The following is a 22,968-nucleotide window of genomic DNA, read 5'->3' as shown; positions in this document are numbered from 1 at the left end:
GAAATGAATGTAGCATCAGAGAGAGAGGCAGCTCCAAGGAACTCCACTCCCTGAATCTGTTTCCTTTTTGATACATCTCTGCAAAAAATAATTCATGCATGATGTTCATAAGGCATGCTGCTATTACAGTTCCAGGAGCTGTAGGGTGAATCCATATAGGCTGACTTGGCCTGTAAATTATATTCCTACTGAGATAAAAATACTGCTTCATCCTACAAAAGAAAAAGAGGTATGGGTGTATGATATGTGGTGATGAGCTTCATTCACCAAATGAGTCCACCAGCAATTGTTAGAAGATTTTTTATTTATTTTGTCTTTTGAATGCTGTTTTATAATAATTAGCTGTTCTGTAGTGAGCTGAGATGCTGCAGGAGCACATCTCATCCCTTGCTCAGCGTGATCTCTGTGTGCCTCATGCACAGATGGTGTGAGTCTGCTCAGGCACTCACGTTGGCAGCAGCTTCCCAGGCCACACTTTCAGCTTTCCAGGTCTTGGATCAGCCTCTGGAGTTTAGCTGAGATGAATGGCTTGTAAGAGAGACTGATCTCTGATTTGAGCTGCCCTGGAGCAGGGATGTTCAGGAAAGCTTCCCTCTGCCAGAAGGAATTATAACCCAGAGTAACTTTCTGTTGGATTCTACAGATTTTAACTTAATTAGTCTTAGAAGCTGTGTTCTAGAAACCCTACAGACACACCAATGACTTAGAAATAGAAAGGCTGTCATATAGTGCTTGTCTCGTTCATTCATTATCTGTGTAGAGGTCTGTGCAAGGGGGGGTTTAACAGCTTACTTAAAATTCATATAACACTTGTATCTGGATGATCTTCCCTATTGTCATAAGAGCCTGCAATCCTGCTTAAGATGATGATTTGGCAGATAATTTAGCAGTAAACAATTTAATTCCTACTATTTTTCTCTATGATTGGCATGATACTTACGTGGTTCTTTATTTACATTTATAAAGTAAGATGAATGCATTAGCAAAAGCTTTATAAAAATTTGGATTTGTATTTTGAAAACATTAAACAGGTACATGGAGGTGAAAATTCTATTTATTTTTACCAGCTCTATAATTTATTTATTAATTTAGTTATTTAGTTAGTTAGTTAGTTTTAACTACTGTGTGTATCAAGTTGGATTTGATTTGTGTATGCTTTACCCAAAGGCAAAGAATTTCTTAGCTCATGCTATTCTCTGATGAGCTAGCAGATGGACCTAGGTGATAAATGGACACATTCCAAAATATGCTACACTCACCCTTGTTAAGGTTGAAGTAATGGAGAGTTTTATGATTAAGAAAAGTAAAAAGGAAAAATGCAAGAACTGGATTTTTTCTTAAAGGTCGTTGATTTTAAGAATAACAACCCAAATTATTGTACTTGGTGAACATTTCTCTGGAGGTCCTGGCTGTGGACATTGTAAGATTGAATTTCCTTAGAAAATGAAAATTTTGATTGAAGTGTTGTGAATGCCATAGATTCTGAGGACTTTGTCACTATTTTGACCCTGAATTTCAAGATACCTCTGACATATAAAATGATAATATATTGTGCAGTCCATCTTTCTTCATCCCTGAAAATGTAAAATGTAACTGATACCACAACACTTGCAGACACAACTGGTGTAACTATACTTTCCTGTATATCTTGGGTGTATTCTCCAGTGCACTAAGAAAGGAAGGCAAGTGTTTAAATGAGTTAAATTTGGGAAATAAATAAAGTCTTCAATTCATTCAAATTGTGCTACTCAGTGAGGTTCACAATGACTGATCTCAAAACTCAGAAATGTGTTATATTCCTTCTTTTCTCTTTCTGTCTCCTTTTGTTGTCCTCAATGAAACAAAATACTAAGCAACATTTTTTAAAACATAGAGAAGACTTTTTACCGATATAAAGCAAAACTATTTATATAATCTTGAAATGAAAATTCAAAAAAGTCAACTTTTTTGGAAGTAATTGAAGCACTTTTATCCTCATTGGGTCACCAGTTTTATGTTTGCTGAAAGATCCTTGTTTTCAGGCCATATTTATGGATGGTTCTGGTTGTCTACAAATGAAGTTTTTCACTAAGGTGCAGTTTTGTTGTTTTTCTAAGGAAAAAAATTGATAAAAAGAGAGCAATTCTATTTAACTTTTTAAATTAACTTAGTAATGTGTAATAAAATAGATATCAGGAAGTTTGGCTGAGTGAGAGTGTGTGAAGCCAACCTCTGAAACACATTAATTCTTTCTAAGCATAAATAGGCTATTGCACACTATTCACATTTGTCTTCTCCCGCATTCCTAAGGCGAGGACACCACTGCTGTCCCTGAGAGGGCTGTGGTGAAGGGGAGGGAGCTCAGGATTACTTTTAGAATAGAATTGTGAAGGGTTTGCTACGGTGAAATGTGGTCAATTCAGATATTTATTGAGGAGTCAGAGTCCATTTAATAGGATTATAATAATGTGTGAGATGAGTTAGCCTGGTTGGGGACTCCCAAAGTTATTCACAGTTTTTTTAAAAATGTGTGTCCCATTTGAGGTACCACTGCCACTGCTATGTTCTGTTTCTGTGTGCAACCAAACATCAAAGCTGCAGCCCTTAAAAGTAGAATTCTCTAAAAATTTGGATTTATATTTTGAAAACATTAAACAGATACATGGAGGTGAAAATTCTATTTATTTTTTACCAGCTCTATTATTAATTAATTTGTTTATTTATTTATTTTTAACTATGTATCAAGTTGGATTTGATTTGTATATGATAAATTCTGTTGAGTTTACACATTGCTGACCAGTGATGAGATGTCAGAAAAATGAAATCACTTTTATAAATGCAAGCTGGGAAATTTGAATACATATCTGCAAGTTTTCTTTGTAATCCAAATGGAAATTAAGAGGTCATCAAAACACAGGGAGCCTCATTTGGTATTTGCAGTTGCCACTCTCTCTCTACTCCCTTAGCAATAAATTGGCATTTTGAAGCTTTCCTTCTCCCAGCAAACAAAAGCAGCTGTAAGTCACTAAGAATAGGTGGCTGCATTAACAAAGCTTGCTCAAGCTCAAGGGAAGACACGGCCTAATATTACCGTAGCTTTAATTACTGTTTGATGATCTGGGTAATCTTTGATCAAAGCAATGTTCTTGATTAATTTATAATGTTCTGTTGGCTTCAACAGTAATAAATTCTGTCCTATTGGTACTTATGTTCAGATTTTTTTTGTAGAAGCTGAGAATAAAATTAAACATTTTCTTAAAAAAAAAACACACACTAAACCAAACAAAACCCCAAACGTTAGAATTAATAATTTTCCAAGTGCTGTGGTTAGTGAAAAGAAAAACAACATCAACAAAAAAAAACCTGCTCAAGTTCCCTGAGATTTAAAATTACTTTTGGGGAGAGAGTCAGTAGATGACAAATTGCATTAAGAGTTGATAAGGCAGGCCAAAATTTCCTATGAATAAGTGAGTTTTTAGAAATTACATAAGTGCCCATCTCCAGATATACCAGAAGTGCAAAATAAATGTGAAACATTTTCTTCCTATTGTTCTTCTTCTGTTACAAGAAAGATCCACTTGTACTCGTGAATTGGCATTTTTGAGTTCTTACTCAGTCTCAGCTAAAAGCCTGAGTTAAAACTGCTATGAAACCAATAAATTATGTCATCTTGTTACTTAATACTGTATTTTTATCACTAGGAGGCAAAATTGAATACCTTCAAAAAGGTTTTTTGTAACAGAAAAAAGGGGGGGTGGATGTAAAATCTGCTTTTCCTGTGTAAAGTAGAAGTACAAAGCTGAACTCCTGTTTTATCAAGGTTTAAATACAAAGTGGCAATTACAAAAATTGCTTCTTAATTTGCAAGTCCTCTGGACTACTCTATTAATTATCAGCAGTCAAAAGGGGCTGATGATTCCTGCAAAGTGTGCCTGATTATGTGCTTCCCTTTGAGCAGGCACCTGGGCGAGCCCATTGACTCTGGCACTGCTTATCCTCTCTCTGCTGTTCGCTGAGCCATGAGTGGTCCCAGCACCTTGCAGAATTCACTCTGAGTGTTTCGCTTAAGAATGAACTTGCTCTGATAATTTTTTCCCCCCCAACATGCGCTGCTGTGGTAAGCCATGGTTTCCAGCCCATCAGCTGCCCTGTCACTGTCACCCCAGACCTTCAGAGCACTCAGTGATCAGGCAAGTGACTCTGAAAAGCAACAGCTACACCGAACCACTGGGGTGGTTTCCTCCTTTGTGTTGTTGCCATGAATTCCAGGAATGAAGGCATCTGTGAGTTGCTAGGGAGCAGCTGTGATCTTATTTATACACTATATGGAGCAGAGAGTAAGACCTATAAAATACTCAGACTTATTCCTTTGAACACACAGAATGCTTCTCAGAAATGAGCGTTTTTCAATCAGTTTCTCAATGAATTGCTTCTGATTAAAAGAAGTGTCTTGTGAGAAAGAAAACTAGTCTGGCGTGTATATAGAAATAGAAACTATAAATATAACTTGAGGAAATAAGATACACTAGTAAGAAGGTAGAATTTTCTTATGCTGGGAAGATTATATTGGTTTTGGCTACTAATATTTCAGTTAAAGGAGAATATCTACAATAATAAAAAGTTTGATATATAGTAGTATAATATATTATAATATAGTAGAATAATGATATAATGTAATGCAATATAAAATTAGAAAGTGGTTATTTATTTTTTCTGACTTTTCCTGCTCCCAGGTTCTCATAATATTTTTGGATGTCTGTCACGTGACCTCTTCTTTTGGCTTTCTCTCAGAAATGAGATCATGATGTAACTTCATGGCATTGGTAAAAACAGAAACTAAATTGCTAAATATATGTGTGTTATTAAATGATATTTTGTTAGCTAAAAAAATATTTGAAACTTTTATTCTTTAAAACATTGGATATTTAAAAAAAAACCCCTTATTTATTTATTTATTTATTTATTTATTTATTTTTATTTTAGCATTACCCAAAATTTCAGTAAAAAATGAACTCTTTTTTCAGCTGAGGACTGGGCTGAAATGGAGCTGATGGCCCAGGGTACAGGCAGAGGTTCCTGGTGAGACAGGTCTGGATCACTGAGCCCTGGTAGTGCCACAAAGTGGAGGAAAGCAAGAGATTGGAAGGACCAGGGGGAATGAGGAGTGGGCAGAAAGAGAATACTTTACTCAGCCATTATTTAGGTTTTACTCTGTTCAGAAGGATTTAAAAAAAAATATTAAATAGGCTAATTACTTTAGTGCACAAACTTGTAAAACCTAGGTCAGGATTTCACAAGTACTCTTAGTAGTTTGGTGTGGTTGATTTCAGAAGAGATGGGGCAAAACCCAGCACAAAGTTTTGGTTGATTTTACTGCAAGCTCAGCACTATTTTTGAGCAGTAGATTTTGCCATCATGGCAGTATCCAGCTGGTCTAGACTGACAAAAATACATTTGGTGATAAGGCAGTGGTTGTTGACAGAGATGTCTCAGCCCAGCTGAGCTAAATGGTTCTGAAAGGAGTATGGAAATAATAAAAGCATCCATAGATTTACCTTGTAAAGATAAGTATAACTGGAATTGTTGAGCTATTTCATTTCTCTTTTCCAAAGCTGGAAAAATTAGAGTGATTTTGGTTAACTTTTGAAATACTGGGTTTGAACTCCTGAAGACATTGGCTGATATGATTTCTATGTCCATGGAAGCATTCAGTGATGGAAATGAGATTGGCATGTTCATGTCCTATGTTTGGGCCCTCAGCCAAGTTACCACTGCCTGGAGGAGAGGCTCTGTTGTTTTTAAACTGGGTGACTCACATGTGCAGAGCAAACAAACAAACAAAGAGGCAAAGGAGTCCTACTGCAGTTGAAAATAATTCTTTTTCTGAGTGTGATACAGCATGAAGGCTGTTTAAATAAATTTTCAGTGCTAGGGCCAGCCCAAATGCCTGCCACAATACAGCAAGAGCAGTGTAATAACGTCTTTCATTCTCTCTCAATTTATGCAGAAGTGTTTGACTTGCCCTGGCGAGCTTTGAGGGAAGCAAGGAGAATGTCTCTTTGTGAGAGATTTATAAACATGTCCTTGAAGGCTGAACAGAGAGGGGCACGTTCTGCTGAGGAGCTGGCAGTTTTTCTAATCTTTGTCACATTCAACTATTGTTGTGTTGTTTCACCTTAATGTGACTCTCTCCATCGTGTTCTCTCCCCTAAAACCTTGCAGGTCATTATGTGCAATTTTAATACAGTCTTTCCTGAATGAAGAAGTGCATGACTATTGACTTCAGAAAAGAATTAAAGCATTTTTGTGCTGTGACCTTACAGGTTTTGCTTAGTCATGCAATGAGGCTTTATTCTGTGAGAAGTGACAGGGTTTTACTGGCAATTTGGAGATCTTGTATCAAAATATTAGTGATAAAAGTAGTAAAAAATAATTTAGATTTAAAAACCAATAGAAACTTGCATTGATTTAGTTAAAGCAATTTAATAAATTGTATTCAAATTAACTCCTTTGAACAAGCCATGGAGCCTGCCAAATAGTATTTTGTAAGACAAATGAGCACACCTTTGCCAATAACACCTTTTACGGCTATTTGAGATGAGCATTTGCTCATTTTTTTAGACTGCTAATTTTGTGGGAAGCTTGGAAAAGGAAAAGTTTGTTCCAGGGTGCCAAATCCTGAAGTGTATATCCTGAAGTGTGTATTTCCCTGTGTAGAGTTGTGCTGAACTGCTGCAGTGCTACAGTGAATTAAAGAAAAGGGTAGTAGGCAACAAATAAATTATGTACACACTTCCTAAATAATGAATGAATATTAGACTGTTCCTTGGTAGTTGAGACAGGTCTCACACTTCAGGAAAATAAAGAAGTGTGTGAAGTTCCAAGTAATTTCTGATGCTGTTTGTTCAGGAGCTTGCAGGATAAATCTTTTACTGGCAGTAGATGCAGGGTAGATTGGTGCTCTCAGCCTTGCCATGGGGTAAAACAAAGAAGGGGAGAAAGAAAGTCACTGATTCAGGTCTGTGTGTGAATCTTGTGTAAATCTCAAAGGGTTTTATCTTGGGTGGAAGTTGTTCTGAATTTTTTTTTCTTGAAATCGCTGACAAATACAACTTGTATTTGTCAAGCCTCAGTCAGGCTTTCTTGGTGGTAGGACCCACAATGCCTGTTTTAAAGATTTAATGATGCTCCTATCTCTTGTAGTGATGGTCTCCTTGCTATGTGATTCAGACTTCTGAATTTTCTCTGATAGCTGGTCCTGGAGAAGAAAGATGAAAATGTTTATTTTTTTCCTGAAAATGTCCCACTGTACAATGCTTTGATAGTCTGCAGCTTTCAAACCATTCAAATTTGGGATATGGGAATAACTTCCCTATAGGAATTGAGTGTGTGCAAAATGTGAGTGCTTGCAAATTGGGGTTTATAGGGTCAAACTTTTCTGGAAGAACAAATTAAATACAGGGACAAAAGTAGAAATTTTCCATCCAGGTTCTCAATGCATTACCAGTATGGCTCACTGTGACTTTGCTCTGCATTGAGCACAGCACAAGAAGGACACAGACCTGCTGGAGCCAGTCCAGCAGGACACAAAGATGATTAGAGAGATGGAACATCTCTCCTATGAGCAAAGACTGAGACAGTTAAGGTTGTTTATCCTGGAGGACTTTGGGGAGACTTTATGGTGGCCTTCCAGTACCAAAAAATGGCTACAAGAGAGTTGGAAAGAGACTTTTTACAATGGCGTGTAGTGACGGGGTGACGGGAAATGGCTTTGAACTGAAAATCAGTAGGTTTAGATTGGGTGATAAGAATAAATTTCTTACTGTGAATGTGGTGAGTCGCTTGCAGAAGGTGTACAGGGGAACTGTGGATTCCTGAAAGTGTTCAAGAAAAGCTTGGATGGGGCTCTGAGCAATCTGGTCTTGTGCAAGGTGTCCCTGCCCATGGCTGTGAGGTTGGGACCAGATGATCATTTCGGTCCCTTCAAACTCAGGTCATGCTTTGATTACGTCAAATAAGATATTGTCTTTCTTTTTGGTGGTTGTGTGAATGCAGAAAGACATCCCCCTTAACTTTACTGAGGCTCTTCACTCACAGCCTCTTAGAAACCAAATTTCACTAAGGGCTTTAAAATATCAGAGAATCAGCACTACAGCACTTGCTGTTATATATCTGGTCAGTGCAATCTCCAGGTCATCCCTGTCATCCATCTGCTTCAAACCTGCATTAACTGAACACATATTTCACTCTGCCTCTACTTGAATTTTCTTTTCTTATGGCATGCTTAGTGTTTATCATGTTGAGTGAAAAGATTAATTACTATGAAATGACATTTTTTACAATTCTTTCTACAAATTTTAGATTTTTTGCTTAATTGAAACCCCAAATTGAAAGTGTTTATACCGTATTTTTCATATTGCTTTCACTATTGAGTAGGAAATAAAGATAAATTGTTTAAAAAAAATCTGGAAAAAAAGAGACTAGAAATAATTAAATAAAGAAAACCAAATAATCAAACATTTTCACAAGCAAAGTATATGAACCCCTTAAAATGATTTTAAAAATTATTATTTTAAAACTTCTGTGAAACTTATTTCTATTTCTTGCACCATTTACAAAATCTTGCTTCCATTTTTCTGTAAATTTAGTTACTCTTGATTACGGTGTACTACATGCAGTCACAAGTGAAGTTTAAAGAATTTGCCATTACATATCTCTTTAAAGACCAAGGCATCAACACCTGGTATGTTGCAGTGTCTGTTCTTTGTGTGACCAGGATGAATGTTTGTTGACAATGTGAAAACCTGAAAGTTTTACAAGATTTGATGGTCATTTCAATTTAGATGTTCCTCTGAAATTTCCAGTCTTGATTCAAACCATCTGGATCTATAAAACTGATTTTTACTCTTGCCTTGTCAGTAGGACTGGCCATGACAGTCAATTTACCTCCGAAATAGTTTGCTGACTGCAAATTTAATGTGTTTCAGAGAAAAAGGAATGAAATTCTGATATGATCAATTGTAGAATAAAATGTCTTTATTTCCAAATTTGTTTGATCAATAATTGGCTTATAGGCCTGTCCTACTGTTAAGATATGTCCTAAAAATCCCCCCACCAACCTCCCACCCAAGCCCAAAAATAAAAATAACCCAAAAAAACCCAGAAACCCCTCAAAAAGATATTTTTGGGTTTGTCCAGGCATAAACTTTTTGTGTGGCTGTTTTGAAAATCAAGCACCTCAATGGTATCCAGACTACAATCTGAGTTGTTTAGGATCTGTCATCTGTTGTAGTAATTTTCTGCTCATGGTGCAATGATTTTTTTTTTTTTAAATAATCATTACTATATGAGGAATAAAGCTTGTTCCCATTACTCTGTAACTGGTGGAAAGGAACGACTGCTGAAGAAAAATAAACAAACCAAGACCCAACATAAATTTAGTAAAATTTGTAAGTGCTGAAAAGCTGTGGCAGCTTATGGGACCTGCCTGATAACAATTTGCATCTATAACTGCAGTTGTCAGGAAAGTTTTTGTGTTACTTATCAGCTGCAAGCACCAGAGGTGTGACGTGGTGAGTTTCTTTAAGGTCCCCAAAGGTTTGACCCCAGAGAGCTGGCGGGGCTGGCAGGCTCAGTCTGCTCAGCAGTTTTTGGCTCTCGTGCTGGATGGCAGCCAGAGCATCAGTGCTGGACCCGCTCCTGCCTGAGCCCGGAGCTCCCCAGGAAACAGCACAGCCCCACCAGGCACTGCTACGCAGGCAAAGTGCTTGGGTAAACTCGGGCCATCTGTTGGCTGCATAAATTAGTTTTCCCTGTTTGCCCATCAAGCTATAAGGTATCCACTTTTTTTTTCTTCTTCCTTTATTTTCCACTCCAAATATAGTAGTTTATTCTTTATTCAGTTCTAGTAGGACAGAGATAGGCAAACACACTTTTTGCATTTTTTTTCTTCCTTCCTTCTTATGGTTACATGCTTTTCACTGTATGTCTTTGATTAACAAGTAAAATTATCTTCTTCATATATATGTTCTGCTTTGGAAACAGTTAATGGCTCCTCAGAGATAACCTTTATTCACGATTTGTATTTCCTCTCTTCCCCTCATCTTTTTTCCCCATTTCCCCTTATGTATTTCTGCTTTTCCCTCTTTTCCTCCTATTTGTTCCTCCTTCTCTTTCCTTGTGAATACTAATACTATCATATGAATAAATAGATAAGGGACTAAACTGATTAAGCATAACTTAAATGATTTAATTCAGTTGGTATGTTTGTATTTCATCTTTCAAGGAAGAATGCAATTCAGCAATAACTATTTTATTTGAAATTCAGTCATTTTAAAGGATCACCATTTTACTCTTCTCTTAACACACCATGGGAATCAGATTCCTTGAGCATTTTGCCGCTGGTTAGTTTGTCACTAAAACTCGTCAATTTTGAAGATTTATTAAATGATTTTTAGTGTCAGCTTCTACCTCTCAGACAAAAAGGTGAAGTACTTCTTTCACAGGGCCCAACTGGATTTTCCTAGCAGTAGTCATTATGAAGCTCCAGTAAGAACAGATGACATCTTGATGCCTCTTCTGTCAGGTCATTTGGTTTATTTTGAATGTGCACTGTCATTTTGATTTATTTCCATTTTTTTTCTTTTGCAGATTTATTTGAAAAATGCAGCAATGTATACTGTAGAAGCAAACAACCCTCGTCAGCTAGTGGAAATTGCAGCCAGAGACATTGAAAAACTTCTCAGTAACAGATCTAAAGCTTTGGTGGTGAGTACTAATGGTTGAAGTTTTATATTTAGTATTTTTAAAAAATCTTTGTTTACTATTGGAACAAGCTTTCATGGTTGTTTTTACTGCCTATACACTTAGAGGCAGTGTCAGTGTGATGTGAATAAGACGTGACATGTAGAAAGATGGCTCCTGACTTCATGGTAAAAATGAACTCATTTGTTGGCATAGGGCAGATGTTTATAATATTGACCGACAGATAGGAACCAGGGCCAAGTAAGAAATTAAGTTATAAATAGATTGGAAAATATTCCTCTAGGTGACGCACATGAATGCTTATGGCTTGAAGATCACTGTACTTTATAGTCAGGAATGAGCTTGGGGAAACAAGAAACAGGGCTTTTTTAATTTTTTTTTTTCTAATTTGCTAATTTAATCTGTATTTCAATCATAATTTGTATGAAGGCCATTCTTCATTGTGACCTCAAAATTCTTTATGCTTTAAATAAAAAGTATCTGTTTCTTTTAAAAGTGCTTTTGCCAACAGTCCCTTTCTTTTCTCTGAGACCCCAGACCTGGGTAATTGCTTTGGTTCCTACTGGCCAAACACATGGAGAGATTTGGATAAATTAATAAACATACTTCATTCAGAGTAGAATTATTAAAAATAGGTTTAAAGGATGAAAAAGCAGTCTGTATTTCCTTGGGCAATTACATATTCAAATAGGCTTGCAGATGAATTTGAAGGTATCATTTAAAGTGAAAGAGAGGAGAAAGTGAGATTAATTCACTTTACTATAGATATCTACTCTGCTGGTTGTCCTAAGCTCATTTTTTTTGTTCAATGAAATAAAACAGACACTCCTCAGTCAGGACTGACCTGACATTTTCTGAGCAAGACTTTAAAATGGGATGAACTATAGCTGAGAAGAACTTCTCTCTTTCTCAGCTGGAGGAGCCTCAAACATAAATGTCTATATTGTGAGTGTGTGAAGCTGGGGGAGATGAGTCCCACCCAAAGAGTCCTTTTATCAGTACAGTTTCATGCAGCTGAAGAATCAGTGTGAGTGAAGCTGCTGCTGCCCTGAGGACTCTCCTTCTTGTAGGCAATAAAGTTTTGCACAGTCTGTTGTCTGTGCACAGGTACCACAAGAGGTACCCATAGTCCTGCCTTTGGTTCTCAGCAGAATTTCATTCTTCCAGTTCCCATTGTTTACCTAATACACAATGTGCATCAGTGTTATCTGGGCCAAAGCTTCTCTCATTCCTTCAAATTACTTGAAAATAGGTCCAGTATTTTTCTTGTTTTTCTCTTTTTCTTCAGTGGACATGTGTTTGTGTGGCATTCTGTGGACTTTGTATTACTGTTACAAAATACTGTAAGTCATTTGCAGACCTTTGTGAATACAAAATTTTTCTCATTATTTTCCCTTCAACCCCTATAAGTTTGATGTTTTTAAGTTGTCACAGCAAAAGTTTATATTTTCTTGAGACACAAGATTAATGCAGGGGTTTTTATGTGGGTCCGTGGTAGTTTGATCTTAAAATTTTAAGAAAATTAAATAAGTATCTCATGCTTGCTTAAAGAAATATTCCAGAACAGTTTTTTCTGTGAATGTGGAAGAAAGGTGCTACCTCAGTTTAGGCAAGCACATGGTCACATTTTGAAAAGGGCAGTATGATTCAGTTTCCTGAGGTAAAAGAAGACTAAATTAGGAGAAGGATGATCCTTTGGTCCAGTAGCTCCTAACAGCTCAGATATTTATGACTTTTCTATTTGCAATTTTCCCAGATACTTTCAATGACTTCTGATTTTAAACCTTCCTGTACTGTTTTAATGTACTTTCTGTACATTTTTTTTATACACAGGAGATATTTATTATCTCCTCCACCTGATCTATTGATTTCTACTAAGATGATTTCTTCACCTTCCTTATATAGTTCTCTTTCTGCCTTTTACAAGAACTATCTTTATGCTGTCAGTTTATAAACTTTATGTAATGAGGCTGAATTATTTACTTGAAGTTTCAGTCTTGAGTCTGATGGCTCACATTTTCTCTGAAATCAGGAGTGGAGTTGAAAGGAACTTTTAGAATGACTGCAGAGAGGTTTTACCATTGGGGCTAATATGAGTCAAAGTGTTAATTAAGACCTGAATCCTGAAAAGAGTGTGATGCAAGGGCATCAGGCATCCTCCAGTGATGCCATGAGGAAGGTGCCAGTGAATTACATCAACAGTGTTATTGTTCAGAGACTATCATACCTCAGGGATGTCATGGTCTCCTCTAAGCATGAGACACAAACAACCTTTGGGCAAGGTTATAATAAATATCAGTGATGAATTTTCTAATAATAAGTTGCCTTCCCTTGAGCCATAAGATCACCTTTAAATGAGAAATATCTCTTGCATTCTGACTTATTTGTATTTTCATGTAACTATGGGCTAGAAAAATCTCTAGCAGTGAGAGAAAATATTACCAGGTAAATGGGTATGAGTTTCTGCTTGACAGAAGCTTAAAACTGGTGGTTGAAATAGGTACCTAGCTGAGGAAGGAGAAAGGGGGAACCCCTGATCTGAACTCACAGGGCTTTCCTAGATTACTCTTACTAGGAAATGTAATGAATAGAACAAAAAATTAGAATGAAAAGAAAATGGAATATTTTCTAGCGAAGTGCAGTGGACAAAGAGAGTAGTATGAGTAGTAGGGAGGGAGAAAGGCAACAGCCTAGTGAAGCATGTCAAAGACTGTTTTACAGTGGAGCCTGTTGTTGAAATAGTGACCATTTCTTTTTTAGCTTTCTGCTCTTTAATATTGCGTATTTGTCTGGCCTAACCCTACTGAACAACCTCTATGTAAATATAATGGACTCCCATATGCAAATAGTCCTGCAAGGAACAAGGAGTTGGGCTTGATGATTCCTGTGAGTCCCTTCAAACTCAAGATATTCTGTAATTCTGCAATTTTATGATACTATGGAGAAGTTAATATTCTGTCTCTGTGTGCCTCGGTAATTGGTGGGTACAGATGAGCTGTGCTGCATTGCAGCCTGCATCCTCAGGTGTGTACTGGCAGATGGGTGGAGGTTTCACAGAAAATTATCCTGCAATAACTATTGGCAAAACTCACAAAGCCTTTCCGGGGATACCAACAAATAGTATACCTAGCCCATTGGGCTGTCTAGAACCCAAATAGTTCATTTTGCTGGACTTGGCTTCAGTTTTAGCATTCCTACCTCATTCATGAGTGCCATAGATTTCTGGAGCTATGTAGATCATGCTAATGGGTCGGAATCTTTTCATTCCAATGGAAAATTTGGAATATACTAATACTTATTTGATGAGTATCATTAGAAGTACTAAATAGAATACCTGACATTGTACTATATTTATAAACCATGATTTGAGGAGTTACAAATATTTCGTCATTGACTATACAAAATTAAACCCTTTTAAAGTTATTAATATAAAAGATGGATTACTAATACTTTTTTATTACTATTGTAAAGTACTGTAGTAATCTTAAGATTTGCAAAGATCTTAATTTTTTTGGTCATACCTTAAAATTAGAAAGGTGTATTTTAAATACTTCTAAGGTTTTTTTACAGTTTATGCATTGTATCATGAGGGGAATTAAGTATAATTTTGTTTATATAATGTATTCATTGTATAAAAAGTAATATTTGGTTCAGTGCTGCAGACCAATATAAACAGCAGCTTCACTCCTGTGCAGTATGAAGTTGGTAGCTGTGCAGCCCTTGCCCTTCCTCTGCCAGGATCAGTACATTTTGGGGAACATCCTGAATCTTCTACAGCAAGTAAACTTGCAGTTTTACCACTTCCTTTTGCTCAGACACTTGAATTGAAGATAGTGAGCAATTTGTACCTTTTAGGTAGAAGAAAATTAAAGAAACAAAATAAGGAATAACAGATACCTAGTAACAGTCTTTTCAAGCCCAGACTGCAGAAGTTTTAGGGAAAAGGATCAAAATATCTTATTTCTTGCTTAGCTAGGATCCCTTTCTGCATTCGAACATCATTTAATGTTTTACTGTTTGTGCAATAGATTGAAATTAATATTAATTATCATGTTATCCAAAGGTACAATTTATGTATATTCCCCTGCAAGTCTTTTCCACAATAAAATGTTATTTCCACAAAAAAAAGAAAACCTCTTTCTGGAAAGATTCAATGTCAGGATATTATTTTCAACCCTATGTTGTACACTCATAGGGTTGCATTTTTCTTCCATTACTGCCCACATTGTAAGGCAACCGCATAGCCATTAGTGTAAAGCAACCACTAAAGTGTATTTCAGTGGAGAATGAGAGACAGTCATATTTTCACTGCCAAATTCCTGCCTGTGATTTATTTGTTTTGCTTTGGGGTCATTTGTGTCTGCTTTTAACTAACTCATGTTAAGGTGGCTCCAGGGAAGGCTCCAGTCAGGACCCTTGGCTCCCTGAGCTGTGTGCAGATAAAGATGAGTTCCATGCACATTTGCACCTTATTGCCTAGATTTCTTCAGACATCTCAACCAGAGGCATAATATCTTCACTGTAGCCTCCTTGCCTTGATTTCTTAAGAAAACTGAGGAAGCTGGGTTTCCATGGAAACTGAGGCACAGATTGTGCGCTAGGAGACAGGTTCCCTCGACGTGCTGTTGGGAAATGTCCAAGGTGCACAACTGTGTCCCTGAATGAGGAGCTCAGAATGTTTATCTGCTGGTTTAGATGCAATTTCAACACAGCTGTGCAAGTGTGTCCAAATCTCTCAGTATTTCCCTGCCTGCCTGAAATAAGGCTTCACTGTCTCACAATAAAACTGGGAAGCTTAAATGTGTTACAACATATTTTGAGGTTCCCAGGCAGAGATCCTGTGCACTTTAAATAGGGTTGGGAATTTTTGTGTATCCTCAAAGGCGTATAAAAGCAAAATAAATTTTGTAGGTGTGCTTGATACTACTGTTTCTTGAAAGGTATCATCAGTCTGGCTTGAGTTTTGTTTTGATATCTAAAACCAACATAACATTCTCAAAACCACTCTGGGACACTCACCTTCTGGTCTGCTAATCTTAAATTGCCTGTAGTAACAAGATAGCTTTCCATTCTTTAAAAATACTCTGTAGATAAATTTGAGTTCTCCACTCATTTAGCAGAACTTTGACTGGACGTCATCTCTTGCTTTTGGGCTCAGTTACAACTCAGTCTCCTCAGCTCCACTAAGAATGCCAAGAGGCCTAAATAGTCACATCTCACAGCTGAGTCCACCATTCCTGCATGCTAATCTAAAGTTTAGAGCTGATCACTCTGTGATGCCTTTGACCAGGGCTCTAAACTGAAAATATCTGTTAGTGCACGTGGATACACATCTGGATATGGGCATACTTTAAAGGTGTGTTGAAATTGCTTCCTAACTATATTCCATTATCCCTTCATTTCCAAATTGTAAAACCATTTACTTTTATTCTCAGCCTGTGGGGGCTGAAGTCCTTGCCTGTAAACAAGGTCATTCTCAGTGGTGTAATTTGGATTTTCCTAAAGTTGGTAGCAAGCTGTGCTTCTGACTTCCCTCCTTGCTTTGCAAACAGTGACACAGTAAATACTGTGATTTTGTCATGAGAAGACACTGATGGACTAGGTCTTGAATTGATGGAGGATTCTGATGTTTTCTGTTCATTATTACATGTGTGTGTGATATCCCATAGAATCCACAGAGAGTTTTACCCTTGAGTTGTGGTCGTATCAGAGGTTAATCAGGATAAAATGTCTTTGCCTTCCTCTCTCTCCAAGATGATTTTAAGAATGTAAGCCTTGTTGAGAATTGATTTGAAAACTGGTATCACTACAAAAAGATGCATCACCTCTGTCTTGGCAGATATGTTGCTATTCAATTTTTGATCCTCAGATGTTTCTTTTCCTTTGACTCTGCCTGTCACAGGCAATGTTAGACAATTTTATTGCAAAGGGCTGAGATTGGAGAAATTCAGAGAAGGAATATATCTTGAACTGTGCTTAGTCTCCTAGCAAAAAACAGATTTCCACATTTTGTTAGTATTTTTTTGCTAGTTCTGTGAAATGCTGAGCATCATAAGGAAGCTGGCATTGAGTGGACTGTGTATGCTGGGTTTGCCAAAATAATTTCAGGTATGGTTTCCAGGAAGAGGATGTCTGCAAAGATGCAAAAGAACAAATTAACTGGAGTAAATTATCAGTTCAAAAAATGAACAAACTTTTGTCTATGCATGTTTTTGTGTCATGCACAGAGGTTTTATGTTATTTTTCACTCTAATGTTTTAATTTTCCCCTTGAAATGGTTTGGCTGTGCTTGGTTCTTTTCTTTAATATTTCAAAATATTTTATTAACTTTTAATTTCGAGCTGGGTGTTGCTCTTTAGCTATAGGAGAAAATTACACATACTGTGTACCAGCATCATAAAGCAAATGGCTTTAATTGCAGTAAACCTCCCAGAAAAATGCTTGCACTTTGGAAAAATACAACCAAAATACACTTTCCTCTGTCTAAGGACTGTAAGAACATGCATGCCATGTGTTTTTACATGACAAGATGTCTTGGTTCTTTAACTTTTTTCTGTTATATATTTGGCAGAATTTTACAGTGTTAGGACTTCAGGTCTATTTACATGTTTACTTTTTATATCTCCATCAATTGTCCACATGCTAAGTATCTCACTGAGGTGGAAAATTTTAAAATTTTATTTCTGGATACTTCCAGTGAGTATTTAAAATAGACATTGTCATCTCCTTGTTGCAGCATTAGATTTAGATTTCAGTCTGTTGCTAGAGTTGATCTAAATAGCATTTTCAGATATGGCAGGAACTTTGCAGGTGAGTTTAAGACAAATGCTTTGCTATTTTTGAAATTACCCTCACTGGAATTTTGCACACTAGCAGAAAAAGTTTTGCATATTCTCTTTCAGACTCCAGTACTGAATCTATTAGCCTGTATGAACATTGTTTAAATCTCCAGATGTAAATGTAGGCTATTTTGAAAGTCAGCTGTAGCTGCTGAAGCAAATATGGTTTGGAATGACAGCTAGTGAGACACAACACTTGTGAAGTCAAACATTTGTCAACTTGTCCACATGTCAGATGTTTGAATTTGTTTTTGCTTGTCTTGCCTTGAGTCTTATTTTTTAACCAAAATCCAGGTTGTGTGGATGCAACATTATGCCTCAGAGGATAGATTCACATAACTCACATACCTTGCGAGGCATCATAAAAGTCTGGAAAAATAAATCAGAGGGCTTGCAGTGAAAATTCCTATAAATATTGCCTGTTTACATGCTTTTCTTTTCACAGTTGACTTGATCTGCCTTCTGCAAATCTTGTATTCTTGTTGACAGATAGAGAGGGCGGTCATCCCCTCACCTCCCCATGCCCTCATAGATAGCCACAGCCATAATTTTGATTTCTGTGGCCCTGAACTCTTCATAGTGCTGTAATGGCATCAAGTCTGCAAGCTTAGAGAGACACCTGCTGAATCTCCATCCTGCAGCACAGTGCATTGCATTTGGAGCTTTAACTGTGTCTGAGACAAAGGAAGCTAAAAAGCGCTTGTGGCAAATAATATTATTTAATGACCAGCTTCTCATTGTGACTTTTTTTCTCCTTATCCACTAAATTGTCACTGTTACCATAGTTTTGTTTTGCATTCTCATTTCATATGGAGAAAAATATGGGGCACTGACAGGTTTAGCAGATCTTCCCGATTTAGATCCCTTTATGTATTCACTTGGACAAATTCACTTACAAATTAAATGGCCATGGTTAATTTTGCAGAAGTTTTATTGCAGATTTTTTTTTTTACTCCCTGTGAGAGATTTTTCATAAGTTTTTACAAGCAGGTTTCTTTGTCTAGGTTTATGGATACTGAAATTTCATCTGTGAAAGATATTCTGCAGGTGTATGTCCTCATTAATGCCAGCATCACCCTGAGCTGGGGGTTTGACTCTGAAAGGTGAAGAACTGCTCAAACAAGTCTTGGTTTCTTTTGGTTTTAAAGTTTCTTTTTCAGCTTTGGAAGCTCAATATTGAAAATAAAACAATGTACCCAAACATCTGTAGTTTTTTTTCCTTGGATTTGTTCCAAGAGTTTTTGTCTCCAGGGCCTTGCTAGCCTTCTTACCCTCAGGCAGCTTCTTCTCCTGAAGTTATTTTTGTTTTCCTTGTATGTGACCTTCTGGCTGATAGGCAAAGAGATGTTTTCTTCCTTATTTCTTGCTCTGATGCCTTCCATTCAGATCATGGCCAAAAAACACACTGATGGTTTTTCTCTGTGGCTGGTTGAAAATTTTACAGAACAATGATTTTCCATGGTAAACCACATGTTTCAAAATATAATATTGCATAGAAGTTGTTTAATTTGTAAGTGTTGGCTTCCATATCCTTGTGCTCTCTAGTCAACCCTCTCAAGACTCCTTATTTTTTCTTCAGTCACTACATTTACATTTTCAACCAGAATAAAATCAAATTTAAAAGTTTTTAAATCCTCTGTGAAATGAAAATTCCACTTAATTTCTGAAAGCTCTGTTAAACATGGAGAAGAATGAAGTGCAAGTGTTGTTTTCAGGGATGGAAACTTGCACACACACATACACAAACTGCTGTACAATAGTTGTGTGTTGTACACAACCCCAAGCCTACATTCTGCCCTTTAACCCACAAGACTGGGTTAAATCTGTGACTCTAACTTCTGTTCTCTTTCAGAATATTTGCTTTAAGGGCATTGATACTTTACTGTGTGCATGATTCCAGTATTTGTCTCAGTGGAGCTCTTTGTACCCTTTTCTTGTCTTTCCACATTCTCCATATTAAAAGTTCAGATTAGATTGTGTTGCTGTAACATCCCACTAACTCATCCTGAATTGTTCACCCCATTCAACTTAAGTACTTTCCAGGGTACCTGTGTCTGAGCCAGTGCTTTTTAAATATGCTACAAAATCTGTACATTCCTGCTTTAGAGAGTTTTAGTAAGTTGTCAAAACATTTGAATTGTAATTCAGTTCAGTTTTCACTTCAGAGAGAATTAAAGCACAAATGCAAAACTAAAGCTATGTTGTTTAGAATGGATCCCTTCCTACTTGTTTATGTACATATCATGATAAAATGCTCAAATATTTTTTCCCACCTTTTCTTGGTCAAGTTTTTAGTGAGATTGAGCTGAGTGCAATAATTGTTAATGTGTCACCAGAGTAAGACAGAATTTAGAAATGCCAGTTTTGACTGATGAAGTATGTAAAAGCATCAGACTTTCAACTTCAGTAGAACTCTTGCTGCAATAAAAAAAACCTATTGAATTGCATAATGAACATCAGGTTCTGTCCTTTGCACAAGCAAAAGATAAATCCCCACTTTTGGGTTGGTTTCTGGTCATATAATTTAATAAATTGGCATTCAAGAATGAGTAAAAACAATAGTATAAAAAAGTATAAATAGCATAAAAAAGTATATACAACAGTATAAAAAAAGTGTAAACAATTTGTTCCTTCAAACAGGCTTCCTCATATATTTTTTTTTCCTTTCTGTAAATGTTAGTGTTTTCTGAGTGTGATGGTACCTATCTATAGCGTGGCCATAATATTTATTCTATTATAGCTGCAGTATCCTTAAATGCACTGTTAGGTCTGGATAACAGTATGCTCTGTAGTGTAACACATTTCCTGGAATATTTGAGTTTTTCTTCAAGCATCTTGGTAGCACACTTTGTTCCAGTATTTTGGGAGTGTGGTTAATTGGACCCCTCAGGAACCAGTGCAGGTAAATCTGGGGCTCTTCTTAGTAAGCTCTAAAAGGATCAGATCAGCTGTTTCCAATGCTTGGACACAGCTTGGTGCAGTTAGTTAAGAGGAAATACTGAACTTCATGAAAGTATGAAGCTGTTTCATGGAGTGTGTTCACCTGGCATCTTTCTTTCATGTTCTTCTTTCTTGTCCGTTTAAGGTGTCCACCCATCACCTCTGTCACACCTTTTGGGCTTTGTAGTGAAATTTCCATGTTAAAACTTTCCTTAAGAGAGCTCCTGTCAGCTTTCTTTGCAACACTGACTTTTGATGTAGTTGTTAGTACAAAAGGAAAATTGCACCGGAACCCAGCATGTTCTTTGTACCAGAAGTCTCTGTGGCAAAACTTGGAAAGCAGAATATGCTGAGGGAAAGCATAAACTGTTTTTTGCTATTTTCTCAAAGTCTAATTTTCTGTGATCCAACTGTGAATTTGCTTATAAACAAATGTTCAACTTCAAAAAGCTTTATTAATCAGTGAAAGCTGAGGTACTCCATATGTGTTTCATGTTAATCCTTTTGTTGGATTAAAAGATTCTCTTTGATGGGGAAGCTTCAAGAAAAAAGGTGATGACACATTTTATCATGTGTCAATGTGATGAAGATGTGATGAAGGTTTCTTCAAAGTCCAAGGACTACCCAGGAACATTTTTTACCCCCTTTTATGAAGTTGCTTAACAGATACAAATGGATGTTCTTCAACTCCTAAAAGGATCAGATTTATTATATATTGGGATTTGATTTATGAATTTGCATGGAGTTGGATGGAAGGGATCCTCACTGGACTCTATAAATGTATTCACTCCTATCTCTTCCTACAGCACAATGGGATAGCTCTTTAGAGCTCTTTGCATGAGCTCTAAAGACTGAAAAATCTCCCATGTGTACTTGATTTTAACACAGCTGCCTGTCCTTGTGGAGTCACCTAGGTCCACATTCCACCTTTGGCATTTGGACATATGAGGAGCACAGCTGAAGGACAGATATATATGTGCTAAGCACAAGATGTCTTACATGGATGAAACTGAAATCCTCTGTCTGGAGCATTGCATTTGGGTCAGTGCTGCAAGATGACACTTCAGTTTCTTTAGGATCAGAGACTGAAATCTTCTGCTTAGGATTGGTAGCTGCAGAGATCATGTGTGTGTGGGTTTTTTTATTTTTTTCTTTGGTTGTTGTTTTGATCAGAGGATTTTTTGGTGGTTTTTCTTTTTTATATGTTTGAAAGAGGATTCTATAACTCAAATGGCTGTTTAAGGAATCAGGGATCTGAGATGAAATTTAGCTTCAGTCTAAGAAAGTTTATATTTGTCCTCCTAAAAGACTTCTCTGCACTGCACTGCAGATGGGTATTTGGAGCATGAGGAACTGCTTTTGCACTTCTGCTAATGCCCAAAAGTCAGGAATGCAGTTAACCTAGGGAAGCCTCTGCTCAGCTTCTTTCAACCTTTGAGGTTAGGTTTTCCCTAAGTAATGGTTTGTTTTAGGCTACCTTCTCCTTAGTCTTGTTCTGGTGTCTTAATTCCTGGTTTTTTAAACAAATATTATTTTATTCTTTCCCTTTATAAATTATGTCTTTTATGTCTTTCACACTGTATTTACTAAATTCTGCTAATATTTTGCAAACACAAAGCCAGTCAATTTCTTATTTGAAGTTGATGGAAGTGATCTTTGTCAAACAAAACCCCCTGTCAGTAGAAGGTGTAGAGCACAAGTTCTCAGGAGGGGGGAGTGAATACCCAAGTATGTTTCAAAGGTTTGCATTAGATTGTGACTGTCAAAGAAATTAACTTTTGTTTAATATTAATGTTTTAATTGCTTTAAAATCAATATTGATTTGAAACTAGTCTCACAAACAGAAATCATATAAATGCCACTGCTTTTAGGTGATTACGGAATATAGCAAAAAAAAAGTGTGGTGATATGTAGTTTAGGAAAGAGAAAATGCAAATTTTTACAATTTTGTTTAATAGCTCTTTTATGGTCTGTGTCTTGCATAAAAAAAAAAAAAAACAGTTTAAATTTCTAGTGGGGTTTGGGGTGTTTTGGTTGGTTTGTTTACCCCTTTTTCTTTTCCTTGTCTTTCTGGAGTCCATTTCCTTCCAAACTGAAAGAAATACATTGTCAGTGGTTTTATCACCTTGCCTATGTTTAGTTAACAGTGACATCATTAACCTATTTCAAGCCTGCCTTTCCTAATAACAAGAGAAGTTCTGCTAATCTTTAGGTTCAATTTACCCTGAAACAAATACTCCTTTTTTATAGAATTGTTTGGGGATTTAATTTATTTTCAATTCACTTTTTCTTATTAAAACTTCAATCACCCTCCACTTGATTGTAATTAAAACTGCCCCCAGGCAATAAATTTTGTTCTATGAAAATATGACAGGTATAATTATGGAAAAGTCTACTTGTTCATGTATTGCTCCTTTTCATTTGGTGTTCAAATAAGTGATGAAGT

General features: G+C 36.6%; 1 protein-coding gene across 3 annotated transcripts in view; it reads left to right on the top strand.

The window, feature by feature from the left end:
• CACNA2D1 (calcium voltage-gated channel auxiliary subunit alpha2delta 1) overlaps positions 1–22,968 on the top strand; it is a 375,032-nt gene that overhangs the window by 58,734 nt on the left and 293,330 nt on the right. For all 3 annotated transcript variants that reach the window (XM_064702957.1, XM_064702956.1, XM_064702958.1), the window contains exon 3: positions 10,630–10,746. In XM_064702957.1, coding sequence (XP_064559027.1) covers positions 10,630–10,746 — 117 coding nt within the window. The remainder of the gene's footprint in view (positions 1–10,629; positions 10,747–22,968) is intronic.

The sequence above is a fragment of the Zonotrichia leucophrys genome, chromosome 1A (assembly GCF_028769735.1).
Source record: "Zonotrichia leucophrys gambelii isolate GWCS_2022_RI chromosome 1A, RI_Zleu_2.0, whole genome shotgun sequence".
NCBI classification, from domain to species: domain Eukaryota; kingdom Metazoa; phylum Chordata; class Aves; order Passeriformes; family Passerellidae; genus Zonotrichia; species Zonotrichia leucophrys.
This window is presented reverse-complemented; position numbering and strand designations above follow the sequence as displayed.